Source organism: Xyrauchen texanus, chromosome 18, assembly GCF_025860055.1.
Source record: "Xyrauchen texanus isolate HMW12.3.18 chromosome 18, RBS_HiC_50CHRs, whole genome shotgun sequence".
NCBI lineage: Eukaryota > Metazoa > Chordata > Actinopteri > Cypriniformes > Catostomidae > Xyrauchen > Xyrauchen texanus.
Window position 1 is genome coordinate 39,508,913 of NC_068293.1, and position 20,811 is coordinate 39,529,723.

General features: G+C 38.3%; 1 protein-coding gene across 1 annotated transcript in view; it reads right to left on the reverse strand.

The window, feature by feature from the left end:
* Window positions 1-20,811, reverse strand: part of hdac4 (histone deacetylase 4) — a 259,844-nt gene that overhangs the window by 234,736 nt on the left and 4,297 nt on the right. Inside the window, exon 2 of the mRNA XM_052148118.1 lies at window positions 3,769-4,028. Coding sequence (XP_052004078.1) covers window positions 3,769-3,790 — 22 coding nt within the window. The 5' untranslated portion in view covers window positions 3,791-4,028. The remainder of the gene's footprint in view (window positions 1-3,768; window positions 4,029-20,811) is intronic.

Here is a 20,811-nt window from a genome sequence, read left to right on the forward strand (position 1 = left end):
GAATCTGGCCCCAGCATGTTTAAGGCCACATCATCAAATCTACACTCACCTAAAGGATTATTAGGAACACCTGTTCAATTTCTCATTAATGCAATTATCTAATCAACCAATCACATGGCAGTTGCTTCAATGCATTTAGGGGTGTGGTCCTGGTCAAGACAATCTCCTGAACTCCAAACTGAATGTCAGAATGGGAAAGAAAGGTGATTTAAGCCATTTTGGGCGTGGCATGGTTGTTGGTGCCAGACGGGCCGGTCTGAGTATTTCACATTCTGCTCAGTTACTGGGATTTTCACGCACATCCATTTCTAGGGTTTACAAAGAATGGTGTGAAAAGGGAAAAACATCCAGTATGCGGCAGTCCTGTGGGCGAAAATGCCTTGTTGATGCTAGAGGTCAGAGGAGAATGGGCCGACTGATTCAAGCTGATAGAAGAGCAACTTTGCCTGAAATAACCACTCGTTACAACTGAGGTATGCAGCAAAGCATTTGTGAAGCCACAAAACGCACAACCTTGAGGCGGATGGGCTACAACAGCAGAAGACCCCACCGGGTACCACTCATCTCCACTACAAATAGGAAAAAGAGGCTACAATTTGCAAGAGCTCACCAAAATTGGACAGTTGAAGACTGGAAAAATGTTGCCTGGTCTGATGAGTCTCGATTTCTGTTGAGACATTCAGATGGTAGAGTCAGAATTTGGTGTAAACAGAATGAGAACATGGATCCATCATGCCTTGTTACCACTGTGCAGGCTGGTGGTGGTGGTGTAATGGTGTGGGGGATGTTTTCTTGGCACACTTTAGGCCCCTTAGTGCCAATTGGGCATCGTTTAAATGCCACGGCCTACCTGAGCATTGTTTCTGACCATGTCCATCCCTTTATGGCCACCATGTACCCATCCTCTGATGGCTTCTTCCAGCAGGATAATGCACCATGTCACAAAGCTTGAATCATTTCAAATTGGTTTCTTGAACATGACAATGAGTTCACTGTACTAAAATGGCCCCCACAGTCACCAGATCTCAACCCAATAGAGCATCTTTGGGATGTGGTGGAACGGGAGCTTCGTGCCCTGGATGTGCATCCCACAAATCTCCATCAACTGCAAGATGCTATCCTATCAATATGGGCCAACATTTCTAAAGAATGCTTTCAGCACCTTGTTGAATCAATGCCACGTAGAATTAAGGCAGTTCTGAAGGCAAAAGTGGGTCAAACACAGTATTAGTATGGTGTTCCTAATAATCCTTTAGGTGAGTGTGCGTTTTCATTTCTAAAATGCATGGATTCCGCCAAGCTTATGCCTTTCATCCACTGCATTTTCCACCAACTAAAACATTCACTTTCGAAAATGCTATCAATTAATCGCATACTTTGGAAAACGATGACGTTAGCAAAAGAAAAACGTTTTTTAAGCAAAAACAAATTAGTTTAGACGTAGCCTAAGACGCGGTCCACATTAATCTGGATACATTTGAAAATGCATATTTTTTTCATACCTCAGGGGTCCCTAAACTTGAGTCTGAATGGGATAAGACATCTCATTCATGAAGGAACTGAATGTACTGCTGGTACACTTGTTTGCGAATGAAATGCATGAATCAGTCATCGTTAATGAGGATCTGCTGAATGACTAATCGAGAGGCGGTAAGTTGCTTGTTCAATTCAAACTTGTTCAACAAGAAAATGAGCCAGATGAGTAATGAATAAATTAAGTCATAAACAACTTATTACAATGGCATATAGACTTTATTGAAACTCTATTTTTTAGGCTAGCATTGCCTATTTTTCAACAGCTTGATAAATCTTGCTCAGCAGTTCAAAGTATGATAGATAATATGCTTTGTTGTCATTTGTGGGGAAATGCATATGATGCTTAAACATACTACATTGCTGAAGTCTGAGTAGAATTGAGACGCAAATTGTAATAAGTGATAATTAGACTTTTTCCGCTCGTAAATAACTGCTTTTTCCACATTCAAAGCGTAAAAGACAGTCATTTGGTGCCATCTACACATGCAAAAGAGTAATTTGCAAATATGGACAATGAACAAATCAATGACCTAATCTGATTGAATCATATTGGTGAACAAATTAAAAAGACTCGTCACTGAGATGAATCATCACCACTACTGGATAAAGTACTTATTTAACAGTTCTTTGAGCCAATGGATGGACCCACTGATGTAAGATGAAGTAGGCATAGATGTAACATTACACAGTTCCTGTTAGTCTACAATACAAAAACGTAATGAAAGTTCTGTTGAAATGACTGGACATGTGGTGACATGCAAACGTCAGTGAACAGAGATAGTATGTATACAGTGACATAGTAAGCCAAACTTAAAGCAAGTTGCTTAAAAATGTATGCATACAATAAAGTTACCAACATTATAATCATGTTCTGTGAATGGGTTTTAATTGTAAAATGAATCAATGTAATAAAAGCAGAATAGTAAGACTAAAATACCATAGTCTTACTCCAGCCCCACTTGAAAATATAGCAGAGTGACCTGGAAATATTTTGGGGATTCCTGTACTAAGTTTTGGCCTTCAGTCCACACTGAGACTGCGTTTTTTGTACATCAAAAACCAAGCTTTTGAAAAAGTACTCCAAAGTGAATACAATTGAAAATGCACTAATAGCGTTGTAGTGTGGACTGGAAAAACTGAGATTTCCGAAAACAATGCAACCCAAAACAATCAAGATGGCGGCCCATGTTGTAGATACATTGTTGTCCCTGCTTTGTACTTTGATAGTGTTGTTAAAGATAATTGTTACTTTGCATTCCTTCAAAGGCAATAGAACACAAGAGTTTACTCTTCGATGGCAGAACACGAGGACAATAGAGTTTTAGGCGCCAGACGGAAACGGCACCTGGTCACACTTCTAACTATTTTTTTTTCCGCATGTGCAGTAAGGGAAGCATTTTCAGATGCTTCAGTGCTGATGAGGACTTTTTGGAAAACAGCGGTGTGGATGGACACAGACATGTGGACATAGTCTAAGGTGCTGATGCGGAGCCCATTTTTCGGAAAACAATTTTTTACATTCTATTCTTCAACAGAAATGCGCATATCAGTTCCATTTTGAGCACCAGCAGAGACAACATGTGGCTGGAAAGGGGGTCTGATCCCATGGCCACTGAAACTCTCCAAAGCTCATCAGAAAAGCACTGACTCTTGCCATCTCAACAAAATACAGTAGTAACTAAATAGCAGCTCACAGAATGAAGCAGTATGCCCACTGAGTGATCATCTGTCTAGCGCATAATTCAACAAGAATAATAAGACTGAACAGCCAGTAACTCGATGACCTTTTCCTATGAACGCAAAAGAGAAAATATAAGCAGAAAGACAGAAGAGGAAAGATAAAAAGGGAGAGAGAGAGAGCACAAAGTTTACAACATTTTCCTTGAATAATCAAACTCTCCCTCAAGCCGACAGTTGGACAAGGCGGCCTTGGCAGAGTAAAGGGGACAGATATTTGAGCGAGAATCAAAAAGCTGCTCAAAAGGCTTTTCTGGCACCTCAAGGCCGATTCTCAACCCTCAAAGCCCAATCACGTGTTATTCCTGTAGCTGAGAAACACTATCCTCTTCTAGCAGGATAAACAGGTTTTTAAGGGCACATTTCTCAATCACAAAAGGTTTATTTAGAGATGGTCGTAATTGAAACCGGAGCGTAGCTGATTCCGCTGTTTATCTGGTTCTGCAAGAAGAAAAGTAAGGAGAAAAGCATTGAAGGGCCAGAAAGATCTCTTACCTGGGTGGCTGTGGGAACTCATTGTGTCGGCAGCTCTTTCTGGTGGCCAGACAATTACTGGAGTGTGTCCTGGCAGATGAGGAATTGAGAAGCGCCTCACGGCTCCTCTGGGGTTTGTTGGCTGGTCACCATCCACTGTTGACTGGACAGACAGGTCAAGAGAGACACGGGACAGGGAAAGAGAGATTCTCAGATACTCACAGCGCCCCCTCTGGTCGTAATCCAACACTGTGTTGGGTTCTTTTCCCTCAATGGTCGAACTGTCAAAGAATTTAAATAAAATATAAATACAAATAAATGTCACAGTGGCTAAATTACATATTGTTCCTGTAGCTCAACTGGTGCTAGCAACACCGAGGTCATGAGTTGGATTCACAAGGAACACACATAATGATAAAATGTATACTTTTTTTATGTCATTATGCACTCTCAAATCAAAGCACTGAAATCAAAATAGCGGCTATGTCAATAACAACAAACCTCATAGATTTTGGTGACTTGACATCATGAGGTTTAATCACGGTCATCTTACCAACATAGTCACCTTGTGATTAAACATGTGATTAAGAGTTTATTAATTATTTAATTTGACTGGAGAGTGAATAACACCGTAGCAATTTATTTTTGTCCGGCTTCATAAGACACAGAATAATGTGCATGAGTTGCATTGATTACTTTTACTGTCGTTTAATGGCATTTTATGCACGGATGCACAGATGTATTAGCTGCCGATATTTATCAGTCAATTATTGACCAAATTAAAACCATCGGCATACCGGTTATTAGCATGAAAATGCTGATATGAAAAACTGATGGTTATATATTTTTTTATAAATTAGTAACATACTTTGTAAAAACTCTTTGAATTCAAATGCACAATCCAGAAATAGTAATAGCCACAGAAAAACATTGAAACCAGCAGACTTTGACTTTTGAGCCTTCGGTATGACATTCATTAATGTCGCATGATTGATTGAATTAAGATTGAAAATCGCAATATGGCGTTGCACGACCACTGAAACTTAAAAGGATGAATTTTAAAATATTGTCAGGATACAGTGCTTCAGCCAGAGCAGTGTGAGCAAGCAGTCAGGACAGCATTATCCATTATCCAATTTACCATTATAATACAGAATTTAAAAGGTGGTTTTGTACATTTTTTTTAAAACATTATTTTTCTCATATATATATTTTCTTTTTTTTTTTTTTTTTTTACCCGTTTATGTCCTATTTATCATTGTGGCTCTGTTGGCCTGTGTTAAACAAATCCAATCCATGTTCAATAGAAATTAAGCTATTTTATATCGATGGATGGATGGACGGACGGACGGACGGACGGATGGGTGGGTGACCGGGTGGGTAAGATGGATGGATGGATGGATGGATGGGTGGGTGGGTAAGATGGATGGATGGATGGATGGATGGATGGATGGATGGATGGATAAGATGGATGGATGGATGGATGGATCAGAGACAGTTACTGTAGATAGATAGACAGAAAGATAGACAGACAGACGGGTGGATTGACGGATAGACAGATAGACAGACAGACGGGTGGATGGACAGATATTTACACCGCACAGTCTGATATTTTGATACAAATCTGCTTTTTGTTCAGCTGTTTAGTTTAACTTTAGACATAAATTACTGTTTGCATTAACACATACACATTTACACATTTATTCATTTGGCAGGCGCTTTTATCCAAAGTGACTTACACTTCACCAAGATGTGCACCATCACTGAATTTTGAAGTGTATTTTACACCATTTAGTGCAACTCCGCGAGTGCTCTCAGAACACACATGCACATAAAGCATTCCGGTCAGTCAGTCAAACAGCATGTGGGTACTGAAAAGAGGAAATAAGTGATCTTTCAGATTCGTATTATTTGAGTAGTTTCTCTCTCTTCTCCTTTTTACTTTTGACCTGTTAAAGGGATAGTTCACCCAAACATTTACTCACCCCCATGCCATCCAAGGTGTGGTTTACTTTCTTTTTTCAGCAGAAGACATTTGATTAAAAACAGAAAAATATCTCAGCTCAGGTCCTTAAAATGCAAGTGGATGGTGATCAGACATTTGAAGCTCCAAAATGTACAGACAGTCAGCATAAACATCATCCATAGGACTGAAACGGAACATACTGTAAGTGACCGACTTATAGCTTTCTACAAATAGAAAATACTGTAAGTGACCGACTTATAGCACCAACTGAACAACTGTGTGTTCTATAAATGCTGCCGTACAGTATCATCATATCATGCTGCCTACATTCATGTTCAGAATCCTTAAAATGCTGTCTATGTAGGCAGCTCACTAGTTTTGAAACAGAGACAATGGAACTTTATAGGCAACACAAGTTGAGGTGCACATGAATCATTAGGGCTTTTACTTTTCATCGCTGTCAATCATGTACGTCTGACACGTAGGTGTCCCCTACACACAGATACACATGCCAAAGGCCACACCAGAAGGACGCCGTGACACATTTTTGACACACAGCGAGCAAGGCGGGTGTTGCCCACCCTTACCAATCTGCCACGCTGACACACTGCCTCCCGGCTTGCCATATTTGCTGTCACAAAGCTTATCGGAACTGACAATAGCAATCACATGTCAAGCAGACATAGCACAGCCAGTCTAATGCCCTGTGTACATTTTTCCTTATGTCCACCTGGAACAAAGGGAACCTGTCTATCAGCAAAACAACAACAGTATCTGGAGCAGTCTAGCGCACAGCAGGACATTAAAGCTTAACCGTGTTATGTAACCATAAAAATAAGCTATTCCAGGATGAATGAGGAATCTGGAAGGGATGGGACGATATGGTTCTCACCATTTGGTTCAATAAGATATGAGGTTCACGATTCAATATAATCTCGATTCCATATAATAACACTTAAAATGACAAAATATTACAGATTTATTTTCTGAAGAAAATGTTTGAGCAAAATGCTCAATATAAGTTCTCATCAAACTAAATTTCTTTAATACACAATATAAATGCTGAAAGTTTAAATAATAAGAGTTGCTCATTTACCTTTCACATCTGAAAGTGAAAGTTAAAGTGGAGATTTAAAGGAAAAAAACTTCAAGGAAAAATATTTAAGAAAAAGGACTTATATATTGTTCTGTTTCTCACCCACATTGATTACTGTATATCGCTTCTGAAAATATTTAAACACTGGCGTCATATGGATTACTTTTATGTTTCCTTTATGTCATTTTTTTAGCTAAAAACATCTGATCACCATTCACTTGCATTGTATGGACCTACAGAGCAAAGATATTTTTCTAAAAATCTTAGTTTGTGTTCTGCTGAAGAAAGAAAGTCATACTCATCTGGGATGGCATGAGGGTGAGTAAATGATAATTTTTGGGTGAACTACTGTATCACTTTGATTTAAAAAATTAACAACGGGGCCCAATAGATATAACAGCCAACACAACCAAAATTCAAGTAATCTTTAAAGTAAAAGATCAATCTTGGGATTTTAAGAATAATATCAGGTTTGTGAAGATCGTGATAAGACAATCTATATTTTCACCCAGCCCTATTAAATATAGAGAATGAGTTGTATGGACAGCTTTTATTATACTGCTTTGGAATCATTTTAAAGGGCACCTATTATGCCCCATTTCACAAGACGTAATTTAAATCTTTGGTGTCCCCAGAATGTGTCTGAAGTTCCAGCTCAATATACCAAAAAGATAATTTATTATACCATGTTGAAAATGCCAATTTTAAGGGAAAGTAAAAACGAGCCGTTGTGTGTGTGTGTGTGTGTGTGTGTGTGTGTGTGTGTGTGTGTGTGTGTGTGTGTGTGTGTGTCTTTAAATGCAAATGAGCTGGTGTTTCCCACCCTGTACCTATGAATAGGGCGGACTGTTGACATCTCTGCTTCGGATAACTAAACATCATAAGCAATATGACTGATAGTGAAAATAGTGGTGTTCAGACCTTCATGTTTGAATCGGAGTCAGACACTGATGAGGGAGAGACTCCGTCAGAAGTAACAACTTTGAGAATGAACCAGGAAGTTTCCGAATGGTTATTTGATACATTTATTTATTTGTAGAGTTTTTTTCATCAGTTTTGCAATGATGGCTGAGCAACACACACAAATACTGTTACAAAGTTCGCTATGCGCTATAACGAAATAGCACACACAAACAAACATGTCCGTCGTCAGTGTCCATCAACAGTTGTGGGCGGGGCCTGTACACAGTGATGTTACTTTGTACAGAATCTGCGAACAGCTTGTTCTGAGGCAGTGCATATGATTAATGGGGATTTAAAAAAATCATTGTAGGGTGGTTGTGTACACACATTTATGTTCAAACACCATGTAAAAGTTAATTTTGCATAATAGGTCCCCTTTAAGGCTTGAAAGCTTCAGTTTTCAGAATTTCTCTTTTTGTGTTTTATGTAAGAAAGAAATTCAAGTAAATGATCCCAAAATTATAATTTTGGGTTGAACTATCCCTTTAAATTACAATGAGACACCAAGTCAGAAAAAGTAGGCAGAAAGAAACTCAGAACAGTCAATCCCAATTAAACGTGCCAAGAAAATTTGATTTAATCCTAGCAACTCCCAAAGCTGCCGTGAATTTACCGTACACACCAGGAAAGGGTGTTCCATCACAGAACCCTGAATGAAGCAGAGCATAATACTGCATTAATCTGTTTGTTTTAGAGAAGCACACAGCTAGGAAACAATCTTTACGGGATGCCTGATTTTCCAGTGTTTCTCTCGAAATAAGTATGGCGTCTCACTGGGTCCAGGTGGCGTGGATTACATGTGCTGGAGGGAGTTTAGATCCAGCTCCTCCGGCAGTCTTTTGCACTTGCTGTCATCACATGTCTCAAATGGCACCGTTCCCGTCTTGAGACCGCAATAAACAGAGCGCAAGTGGACGTGCTTGGACACAGAGGATCTCATGGATAAATGGGTGGAGACTTTTGCAAGTGCAACACTGGTGTTGTGTAATTAAAGAAATTGTTGTTTATATAATGTTTTTGTTCAATGAGTTTTTGCTAAATCCCTCTGAGAAGCCCCAAGAGGCCTTTAAAGACATAGTTCACCTAAAATAAATATTTTTGTCATCGTTTACTCACCCTCACGTCCTTCCAAACTGGTATTATTGAACCCCACCCCACTTCGACAACATTTCAACCACAGACGTTTTAGTGCAGTGGGTGGACTTTTTCAGATGGTCTCTTACGCAGAGTAGGTGAATATACAACAAACTACAAACATTAAACCCAAAATATGATTTAAAAGACCTGTTCACTCAGAAATGAAAGATCATGATGCTGTCATCAGTGGCTAATTTCTGATTTCAATAGATAAAGAGGCGAACGCAATGATCTGGTGAACTGAATTGACTGCTGTGAAGGATTAGATTGACCAGTTATACAGTATGGTACGTCTTGAGTTTTGACTCCCTGCAAAACTATATTGCACAAGGCTCTGGACTGATCTGGGCCCCGTTTCCAATAATGATTAATCTTAGTGGTTAAGAGAGTTTTCTACGAGTAATTTTATGAATGTTTATTGTTTTTTTATGTGCGTTTCCCAAAACTGCACTTAACACGAATGTGCTACTTAAAAGAGTTGCTGTCCGCGTGCTTGGTGCTGAAATGTGATCGTATAGCGCTGCTCGTCATTGTAAATTCATTATACTGTATTTGTGCGCAACTTTGTAAACATTTGTAATTTACCTCGCTGGAAATGTTTATACACATTTAACCTAATTAATTACACAATAACATTTTGTTTTGCAATAATTATTCTCAACAATCTATTTATTTTACACAATCACTGCTTCATTAATCAGGTGTGCATTTTTTATATTTCGTTTTCACAAACTGCTCTGTTGGGAGAGATAAACGTTTTCAGGATCAGTGAAGACAGCGGAGGCCCTGTGTATGGGCCTGCCAATGACAAGCATTAATTGAATCTAGTAAGGTTCACTGTTATTGCATAGTGCAAAATAAGGAGACATGTGGAAGCTGCGTTTTAGGGACATCCACCAATCAAAGGGATTTCTCTATACTCCAAAAAGTGATAACGATAACAGCAATGCTACACAACAGGTGCAATAGGTCTCCTACACAATGTGTGGTGCGGGTGAGAGCGTCATTGGGTGTCAGAGATGAAGCGGAGATGAGGATGAAGAGCCAATATTCAGATGAATTTCATGCATGGCAGCAAGTTATTGACATTTTTCCTTCTCTCTCTGACGAATGTATTATGATATTAAATGATAATAAAGTTTCATGTTCACCTGCTTTAAATAAATAATTAAGGGGTGCGAAGTATCATATATAATATGTCTATCTCCATATCTATATGCCTCACACGAAGCTCTCGTTTTGCTTCAGAAAATTTGCAATAGGATTGTCAAAAGGGATGAAAAAATACATTCACATTTTTTTAATAAATATTTTCAAAATTTTAATTCTACTGAATTCTACTGAATTATATTTCAATTTTAAAGACATTATTTCAGTTAGGGGTAAAAAGACATCAGTGATCACAATAGGAGAGGACGCAACAAATAAATCTAAACCAAACAGAACTGTGTTATATTGTTTATTGCAAATAAACATACCTGGCTGTTAACAAAAGTGCATTCTAATCTCAAATTTGACAAATATAAACATTTTAATTTGACAGCCTTAATTTGGAAATCTTATGCACAAATCATATGGAATACTTTTATGGTTTTATGTTTTTTTTTTTTTTGGAGTTTATATTGATATAACGACACATCAATGCTAACCACAGCTTAATAAGGAATGAGTCAATTATCTTTTTGGCTATATCATTTAATACGACTATTAGTATTTAATATGAAGTACAAAAAAACACCTATAAGGTATCCGAGTTAGAAGTCAACTGATAGTGGATTTTGCCAATACCAATAAATAAAAAGGCAGATAAAATATGAATTGGTTAAAAGCTCTTTTTTTTTTTTATTAAATCAATGACAATTTGACAATCAAATTCAAATCTCTATATGGCCAAGTGATAATCATTACCCAGCAGAAGGATCAAATGTTATGAAATAATACACACGTAATACACAGTCTGCACGCTTTAGAATAAACGCGAGGTGCCGCTCTGCTCTCTGTCATAATCACACATACACAAACAGATGGAGTGGTGGAGTGGTGGTGGTGTAGTGGACTAAGCACATAACTGGTAATCAGAAGGTCGCTGGTTCAAGCCCCACAGCCACCACCATTGTGTCCTTGAGCAAGACACTTAATCCAGGTTGCTCCGGGGGGATTGTCCCTGTAATAAGTGCACTGTAAGTCGCTTTGGAATAAAGCATCTGCCAAATGCATAAATGTAAATGTAAATGTATGAGAGGCTGTGAACACTCACACAAACCCCTCAGGTGCTGCTCTGATATCTCAGCTCGTGAGTATTTCAGCATTTCATTTAGAATGTGGAGCTTATTAAAAACTACCACACATCAGGAACTCCAATGTCCATCAAAATAAAAGTTCCGCCAAAATAAAAGTGTGAAAAAATGCAACAGAAAAATAATACTATTATACAGAAAAACGTAACTGCAATAATACTACTAGAAACAATAATAACATATGGTTGAATTATTATTAACATTATTATTTAAATTATTACTATTGTTATTATTAATATTAATATTTGTATATATTATGTAAGCATTATCACAGAAATAATTGTACTGAATATCAACATACTGTGATTAAGCTGTAATAGCCTTGTGCCAGAGGTAATCAGATTTTTTAAATTAATATCTACTTTTCTGTTTAAAAAGACTTTATGCAGTTCTTTTTTTTCCGACAACTGGTGTTCCTCAGGGCTCAGTGCTTGGACACCTCCTCGAACCTGTCACATGGGCACATGGCTTCTCCTACCACTGCTACGCAGATGATACTAGGGATGTACCGATCCAATACCCAAATCGGTATCAGCTCCGATACTGAAGCTTTTAGACAGATCGGGTATCGGTTCATCGAGCCCGATCCAAATCCGATACTGTGTGTTAATAATGTTCGTTACTATCAAGCTCAAACAATTGCATAAAAGAACCATTAAAACACAATTAAAGTAGTTCATATGACTTGTGCATTTTATTCAAAGCCACTTGAAGACGTGCGATAGCTCGTAAACTACTGTGAACTTGTCAACAAACAGACACACTTACAGGACTTCCTGGAGAGTTCAGAATGTCAAAATAAACGCGTTAGGGTTTAAAAGTTAAAGGTGCACGATATTCAGCATACTAGTTAATAATAAAGTTTTTCTTAATAAGCTATACATTTATATTGAAATAATGTATAGTTAGAGGTTTGTGTATCTTTACATATTAAAGTTCCACACAATTATGTAAAGATATTCTAAACTGATAATGCAAAAAAACATATACCGAGTATCGGTATCGGCCGATACGGAGATTTCCGATATCGTAATTGGTAGAGAAAAGTGGAATTGTTTCATCCCTATATGATACGCAGCTCTACCTGTCATTCCAGCCTGATGACCTCACCCTCTCAGCTCATATCTCTGCCTGCCTCTCTGAGAGCCTGGATGAAGGAATGTCACCTACAGCTTGACAACCTTGCCAAAACAGAACTTCTTGTGATCCCAGCCAACCCGTCTGTTGACCACAACATCTCTATTCATCTTGGTTTAACTACACTTAACACCAACCAAGACAGCTCACAACTTGAGTGGGGTGGTTGTGGATGACCAGTTTGCCTTCACTGCCAACATCTCAACAACCGCTGGGTCTTGCAAATTTGCACTTTACAACATCAGAAAAAATCAGACCTTTCCTGTCTGAATATGCTACAAAGCTCCTGATCCAAGCTCTGATAATTTCAAGACTGGACTACTGTAATGACCTGTTGGCTGGTCTGCCAGCTAATAGGATTAAGCCACTGCAGATAGTCCAGAATGCTCCTGCAGTGCTGCTGACCCGTCTCTTGATTTCACTCCACTGGCTGTCAGTAGCTGCCGACATCAAATTCAAGGATTTGACTATGGTCTACAGGACAGCCAATGGAACAGCACCCTCTTACTTGAATTCACTCCTCCAGGCTCTGTGGTCAATGAACGTCTGGCGCCTGGTGGTCCAGATGCAAAGAGGCACAAAGTCCATGTCACGATCATTCACTCTCTCGGTTCCTTTGTGGTGGAATGAGCTTCCAACCTCCACACTATCTGGTTATACAAACTCAGCATTCAAGAAACTGCTGAAAACATCTGTTCTGTGAGCACTTAACCAATCCACACTAAATGCACTTACTATTTGCTAGCAATTTTACTACTCCAGCCACTGCGAGGACTTGGCAGTGCAATACTGCCAATACTGCCAAGCGGATACTTTTGACTTTGTATGACAAATTGCTTATGTTCCTAATTTTTAAGTTTCTTTGGATAAAAGCATCTGCTAAATGACTAAATGTAAGTCCTTTTCTACGTAATTTCATATGTAATTCAAGGCTTGTAATTTGTTGCCTAAGTTTCGATTTAGTATCAATACCGAAGTACAAGGGCCAGAAATTTGGTATGGGAGCAACCCTATAATGGAGTATCACCAATTTTGAGAAATCTCTCCTCCAGCTCATTGGCTATTCAGGAAGTGCACAGATTTTACATAAATTCAGTCAAATGCATTTTAAACATTAGCTGCAATGACAAAAATCATTACGGCATGCATGAATTGGAATTTTTTGTTTTGATAATGTTGATATTTTTGCACATCCCCTTTTCTTCTATAGATAAGAGAAGACAGACTTCTACCTGACATCTCATTTTATGTTTCACAGACGAAAGAACTGACCAACATGAGATGAACATGTCTTAACAGCACGAGGGTGAGTAAACAATGACAGAATTGTTGTTTCTGTGTGAGCTATACCTTTAACTGCATAATTACAATACCATACAACATCTTTTGCAATATCCTCCATTTCCCACAGCCCATAAATGTGGCCAAGTTTGCCAGCTACATCTATACATTTACATTAACAACATGCCAAGACATTTGAATAGAATAACTGCACCAAAATTATATCTAAATATATACGACATTAAAGCATAGCTTCAGGACAAACAACACCCAAATGACGGTCAAGCGTCCACTAGCCATGACTGCTCATGTCTGGGTATGAGAGTGTAAACTGGGGCACATGGAAGGGAGTCTGGGACTAGATTGAGACATGGGCAGCTGTTTAGGGTGACCATCATCGAGGGGTTGATCTGACTGACATAGGCCGACAGGCTCGAGGAGGAAACTAATGCTACAGAGCACAGCAAGAATATGACACCCAATCCAATATGACACGATGCTGCCTGTGTTTATACAATACTCGCCACCACACGCTCATGTACACTGCAGGAGATAACAAGACAGCAAAAGACAAATATAATATAATCCCAGTTAGCCATTACAAAAGGGAAAACAAATTATGTCTGCACTCACAGATCTAATGAATCTTTAACAACTAAATGGCTGCACCTTAAAATGCAACAACTCCAAAACTGTTTTATGTGTGTGTGTGTGTGTGTGTGTGTGTGTGTGTGTGTGTGTGTGTGTGTGTGTGTGTGTGTGTGTGTGTGTGTGTGTGTGTGTATATATATATATATATATAAATGTGCCAAATACATTTAAACTCAGTTTTTCACCATTTCTGACAAATAATCATAGAAAACAATCCCTGTCTTAGGTCAGTTAGGATCAGTACTTTATTTTAAGAATGTGAAATGTTAGAATAATAGCAGAGAGAATTATTTATTTCAGCTTTTATTTCTTTCATCACATTCCCAGTGGATCAGAAGTTTACATATACTTTAATATTTGGTAGCATTGACTTTAAATTGTTTAATTTGGGTCAAACATTTTGGGTAGCCTTCCACAAGCTTCTCACAATAAGTTGCTGGAATTTTGTCCCATTACTCCAGACAGAACTGGTGTAACCGAATCAGGTTTGTAGGCCTCCTTGCTCACACAATCTTTTTCAGTTCTGCCCAAAAATTCATTCTCGGAATGAGGTCAGGGCTTTGTGATGGCCACTCCATTACCTTGACTTTGCTGTCATTAAGCCATTTTGCCACAAATTTGGAGGTATGCTTGGGGTCATTGTCCATTTGGAAGACCCATTTGTGACTGAGTTTTAACTTCCTGGCTGATGTCTTGAGATATTACTTCAATATATCCACATCATTTTCCTTCCTTATGATGCCATCTATTTTGTGAAGTGCACAAGACCCTCCAGCAGCAAAACACCCCCATAACATGATGCTGCCACCACCATTCTTAACGATTGGGATGGTGTTCTTCAGCTTGCAAGCCTCACTCTATTTCCTCCATCAGTAACGATGTTCATTATAGCCAAACAGTTACATTTTTGTTTCATGAGGACATTTCTCAACAAGATCTTTGTCCCCATGTGCACTTGCAAACTGTAGTATGGCGGTTTTGAAGCATTGGCTTCTTCCTTGCCGAGCAGCCTTTCAGGTTGTATCGATATAGGGTTCGTTTTACTGTGGATATAGATACTTGTCTACCTGTTTCCTTCAGCATCTTCATAAGGTCCTTTGCTGTTGTTCTGGGATTGATTTGCACTTTTCGCACAAAACTGTGTTCATCTCTAGGAGACCGAATGCATCTCCTTCCTGAGCGGTATGACGGCAGTGTGGTCCCATGGTGTTTATACTTGTATACAATTGCTTGTACAGATGAACGTGGTACCTTCAGGCATTTGGAAATTGCTCCCAAGGATGAACCAGACTTGTGGACATCTACCATTTTTTTCTGAGGTCTTGGCCGATTTATTTAGATTTTCCCATGATGTCAAGCAAAGAGGCACAGAGTTTTAAGGTAGGCCTTAAAATACATCAACAGGTTCACCACCAATTGACTACAATTAGCCTATCAGAAGCTAATTGGCTAATTGACTAAAGGCTTGACATCATTTTCTGGAATTTTCCAGGCACAGTTAACTTGAGTTAACACTGGAATTGTGATATAGTCAATTAAAAGTGAAACAATCTGTCTGTAAACAATTGTTGGAACAATTACTCGTGTCATGCACAAAGTAGATGTCCTAAAGGACTTGCCAAAACTATAGTTTGCTAATATGAATTCTGTGGAGTGGTTAAAAAATTTGTTTTAATGACTTCAACCTAAGTGTATGTAAACGTCTTCAACTGTATATACAGTAGACACACAGTGCATATACATACTGTACTCATATATCTGAGTACTGTTTTTCCATTATGTTAAATATCAAATCAATTTGCTATTTATTACTTTTAGAAGCAATGATAACAGAAAATACAAATGCAGTTAACAATTATAACCAACAACAGTAGATAATTGATTAGTCATTATTACCATACATGAGAGTGAGCATTTTGTGGCTGGATAGGGCTGAATGAGTCTAGCTGAGAATTGGCATTAATGAAGCAAAGCCTTCTGGATCTCTTTTCCACTACTGACCATGAAATCTCTTTTTGCTTCAGCTAAAACCCAGCTCAAGCTCTTTGTGTCACATTCCATTAAAAACTACAAAGTTACGCAACTTTTGAGGGAACTGTATTTTAAAGAAATTCTATGTCTGCTCTCAAGCAGTGATTTTAAGTGTTTCTTACCAGAGCTGACGTGGTACCCTGATGGTTCATGCCACTAAATTCAATCATATGCCACTCTTGCCAAATGTTTCATTAAGGAATTCGTTCAATCACTGACGACATGCTTTGGCAGCGCAAACTAATGCAAGACATGGTAACCAACAGTGAGCAATAGATTGTGTAGTTTAAAACAGCGATTTGGTAACATAGGTCTTTATTAAAGTGATAGTTCACACAGAAATGAAAATTCTGCCATTATTTACCCTAATGTTGTTCCAAATCTTTATGCAATTTTTTCTGTGGATTTTTTTACAATCTTAAACAACAGCATATGGTTTGGAACTACATGAGTGTGAGTAAACATAACAACATTTTCATTTGATAGAAATATTCCTTAAACAGTCTGATGAGCATCACATTGCAAGCAAGGCTTCAACATCTTTTTTATTTTCATAGAGGCCTGTCCGTTTTCAGATAAACAATGAGCAGGAAATGAGCCTTGTGACTGAGGCAGAAAAATAACTCACACTCTCTCTCTCTCTCTCTCTCTCTCTCTCTCTCTCTCTGCAGTCAATCACTTTCTCCCTGGTTGTTGTCTGCCTTAAATATCCTCTAAAATTTCTGCCAGCCCAGTGTTGCATTATAACAGCTTCATGCAATGGCAAAGACTAAAACGGTCACATTTAGTATACAATGAGGTTCACACCACCTTGACTGAAGAACTGCACCAACATTTACTATTCATTAAACCCATCATATAAACAAACAAGCTTTTCATTATTACAATCTTGTAGATGTTTAGGATGCACACAAATTGCCAAATGATCCCAAGCCTAGCCAAGTTCTGCCAGAGCACAATGGTAAAACAAAACAAGCAATTGAGCTAACGAAAAGTGACACGGGCAATACATTATTCCAAATTTCTGAGGCGACAGCACCCAGTCCAGGATCAGTCACTGAATATAATATCAAACTTAAAGATTATGTGTGTAGCCTAATTTCTGTACCACTGGAGTCACCAAGCAGAATCTTGAATCTGAACCAACAGACAGTCCAGCCAAAAAATGTTATTATGTCAAGCTGGTCGGGATGCTCGAACAAACAGAGCGATGTTTTGATGGAGCCAAAGCATTTTCACTTTTTGGGCGATTCAACCTAAGAATGGCTTACTTATAGTTGTATCTGCATATCATCGCAACAGTTTCCTGGTGAAATGAACACCAGAGGCGCTACAACAACGATTATTCACTTTCAAGCAAATCACGAGTAAAACTGCAGATTGCAATTTCATAAATAATTCTTTTTCACTTTGATCCTTACACAATGATTTTGTATGACACCAAACACTTTTCCTATAGCGCATGACTTGTTTGCATTACACAACCACTACCATTTAAAAGCGTTCAAATCGTGCAGTAGCTCAACTGATAGAGCATTGCACTTGCTATGTAAAGGACCGGGGTACAAAATGACAGGGTTGCTTCAGCAAATGCATTTTTCATCTTAAATTAGCTTTTTATGACACTATTGGGCTACTTGTATGATGGATAATTTGCACCCATTCACTTGCATTGTATGGACCTGCAGAGCTGAAATATTCTTCCAAAAAACTGTGTTTGGCTGAAGAAAGACAGTCATATACATCAGGGATGGCATGAGCTATGAGGTTGAGTAAATTATGCTAATTTTATTTTTGGGTGAACTATCCGTTTAAGGTTTAGGGTAGGAAGGTTGGTTTACCATTTTTACCATTTTACCTTAAAAAATGGGAGAACATTTAACTAGCTTTTAGCACCACGCATTAGACATTTCATTTCTGAACTACTGCTGCTGCTGCGATACATGTAATTACATTTATATTTTACATTTATGCATTTGGCAGATGCTTTTATCCAAAGCGACTTACAGTGCACTTATTACAGGGAAATTACAGGGAAAATCCCCCCAGAGCAACCTGGAGTTAAGTGCTCAAGGACACAATGGTGGTGGCCGTGGGGCTCGAACCAGTGACCTTCTGATTAACAGATATGTGGTTTAGCCCACTACACATCCACCACTCCACTACACCACCACCACTCGGGTTAATATAAAATATAACATAATTAACCACTTAAATGTCATTTTGTGGCTCGAGGGGTTAAAAAGGTAAGAGAGATTCATGAAATCAGCAGAAAAGAAAAGTGTGGAGAAAGTTATTAAATTTCAATGGAAGATTACATAATATGAGCACAGATGCATCGTGCACAACAAGACCAGGAAGACACATTAAAACAGTTATTTTTGATTCCATCTTGACTTGGAGTTCATTTACCACCATCCTGTGAGTAACAGACGAACACAAGGCCTCAGGGATATTAAGACAATGCGCTAGATAATAATGTTTGTGACAAACATCCAATTTTCCACTTTGGAAAAAAATATATTTTTAAGGATCGACAGTCATCCTTGTCATCCGTCCAGCCGCATTTACCACCTACGGTTACATCCTGTCTCCCTTTATCGTGTTTCTTCACTAATCATCATGTAAGATGGGCAGAAGCCAAAAACTCTCTCTCTCATTTCTCCTCCGCCACAGATGCAGTACACGGTGCAACCTGCCAACGTCCATGAGTCATCTAGCACTGTTAATTATGTACCCTAAGGAGTAGAATTGATTAGCAAGAGCCTCAAACTGATTTAAATTGTTATTTGAGACTATTTAAACCATGGGTCTACACAATGCCATTTAGTCACATCCACTAAGCTCACTCGTTATTCAGAATTTGCCAATCACAAAGATTGGAAAACAGAGAGATAGGCTGGGTGCATTAACTGAGGATGCGTTTCAGAGTGGTCTTGCACTTTAGCCAATGAGTGCTGGAAAATTAATTATTCAATAAGACAAGTCAAGATAGGTTGAGTCGAATGTCAATCACTCTGCCAAACAGACAGTACAAGAGCAGAGTTGCAGACTTTATGTATATATAAAGAATATATGGGTAACATTTTTCTTTTGAGTAGCTGGGTTTAGTTCATCAGCACATGAATGAAACTAGTTAAAACGCATTGGTGAATTTCACAAAAACAATGATCAAATAATATTTCATCCCAAAAAAAAAAAAAAAAAGACATAAGATCATAAGATTTTCTTTGATTTTTAAAATTTTTTCAAGGCAATTTGCGATTTTTTATTTTTTTCCTTCCAAAAACATACTTTTTAGGTTTATTTTTTATATTTATTTTGAGTAATTCACACAATTGTGAAATGGTAATTGTCAACAGATTCTCATTTCAATTATATAGACTTATATTTCTCAATTTAAGTCAGCATAAATTAAAGCCAGGATAAAAATACTGCAGATGTACAAACACTTCACAATAAAAATAATAACAACAACATTATATTATATTACATACAGTATATATATATATATATATATATATATATATATATATATATATATATATATATATATATATTAGAGATGCATCCGATCGATCAGCCAGGGACCGGAATTAGCCGATTTTCCGCATGCTCGGCCGGACCGGTGACCGGCCGGTCAGCCTCACGTCTTTCCGATTCCAAGCCGGTCCGTTTTGTTGCCAGCGGCGCAGGCAATAACGTCACAGCCGCACGTAAACATGTCATTGGCGTGGAATTTGTATGAAGTGTCGATTGTGTGAGTAGGATGTGTTTCATTCAAGATGTAGATTTTGTTTGTATATGCGGTCAATAGTTCTTAGAAAGAAATGTGTGTGAAAAAAACACACACATATACATAGAATTTGCATGAAAGATATTGTGAAATTATTTAGCCGTACAGGAAAAAGCAAGGAATAAGCAAACATATTCCAGGAAAAAGTGTATTATAAATACACTATAATCTAGTATTATAAAACTACTGTTATAAAACAGCATTGTGTCAGAAAGAGTAAAACTAGGGTCATGCAAGACTGGATTAACTCTCTGCTGCCAAGTTTTCAGAAGGCTGCTTTGACCTTCTTCATGTGGGGCCTGGAATTTACAAGGTCTGACTGCCGGTCCTTGAGAGACGGAATGTGGATAGACGAGACAGCTTCCTCCAGCCTGTGATTAATCTCCGGATTTATAAGCCAGTGCATGATGCCACATGTTTGAGCTTCAAAAACTGCCTCTGTGTGTGACAGCTGCCAACACTGACAGCATGATATAACAACCATCCAACAAAGCAGCATCAGCACAGAACATAAAAATAACCATGCAAGTGTATAAACCATTGTAACATGTTAACCCTCATGTTCCCTTTTAGATCTGAGAAACCAAGGCTGGTTTAATCAGACGGATCTCACTAAAATCGGAAACAGTAGATTGAGTTTTCATTAGCTAAAATTGGTAAGTGCTTACTGAAATGCGAAACACTGCTCCCAGTGGCTAAAGCGATAAAT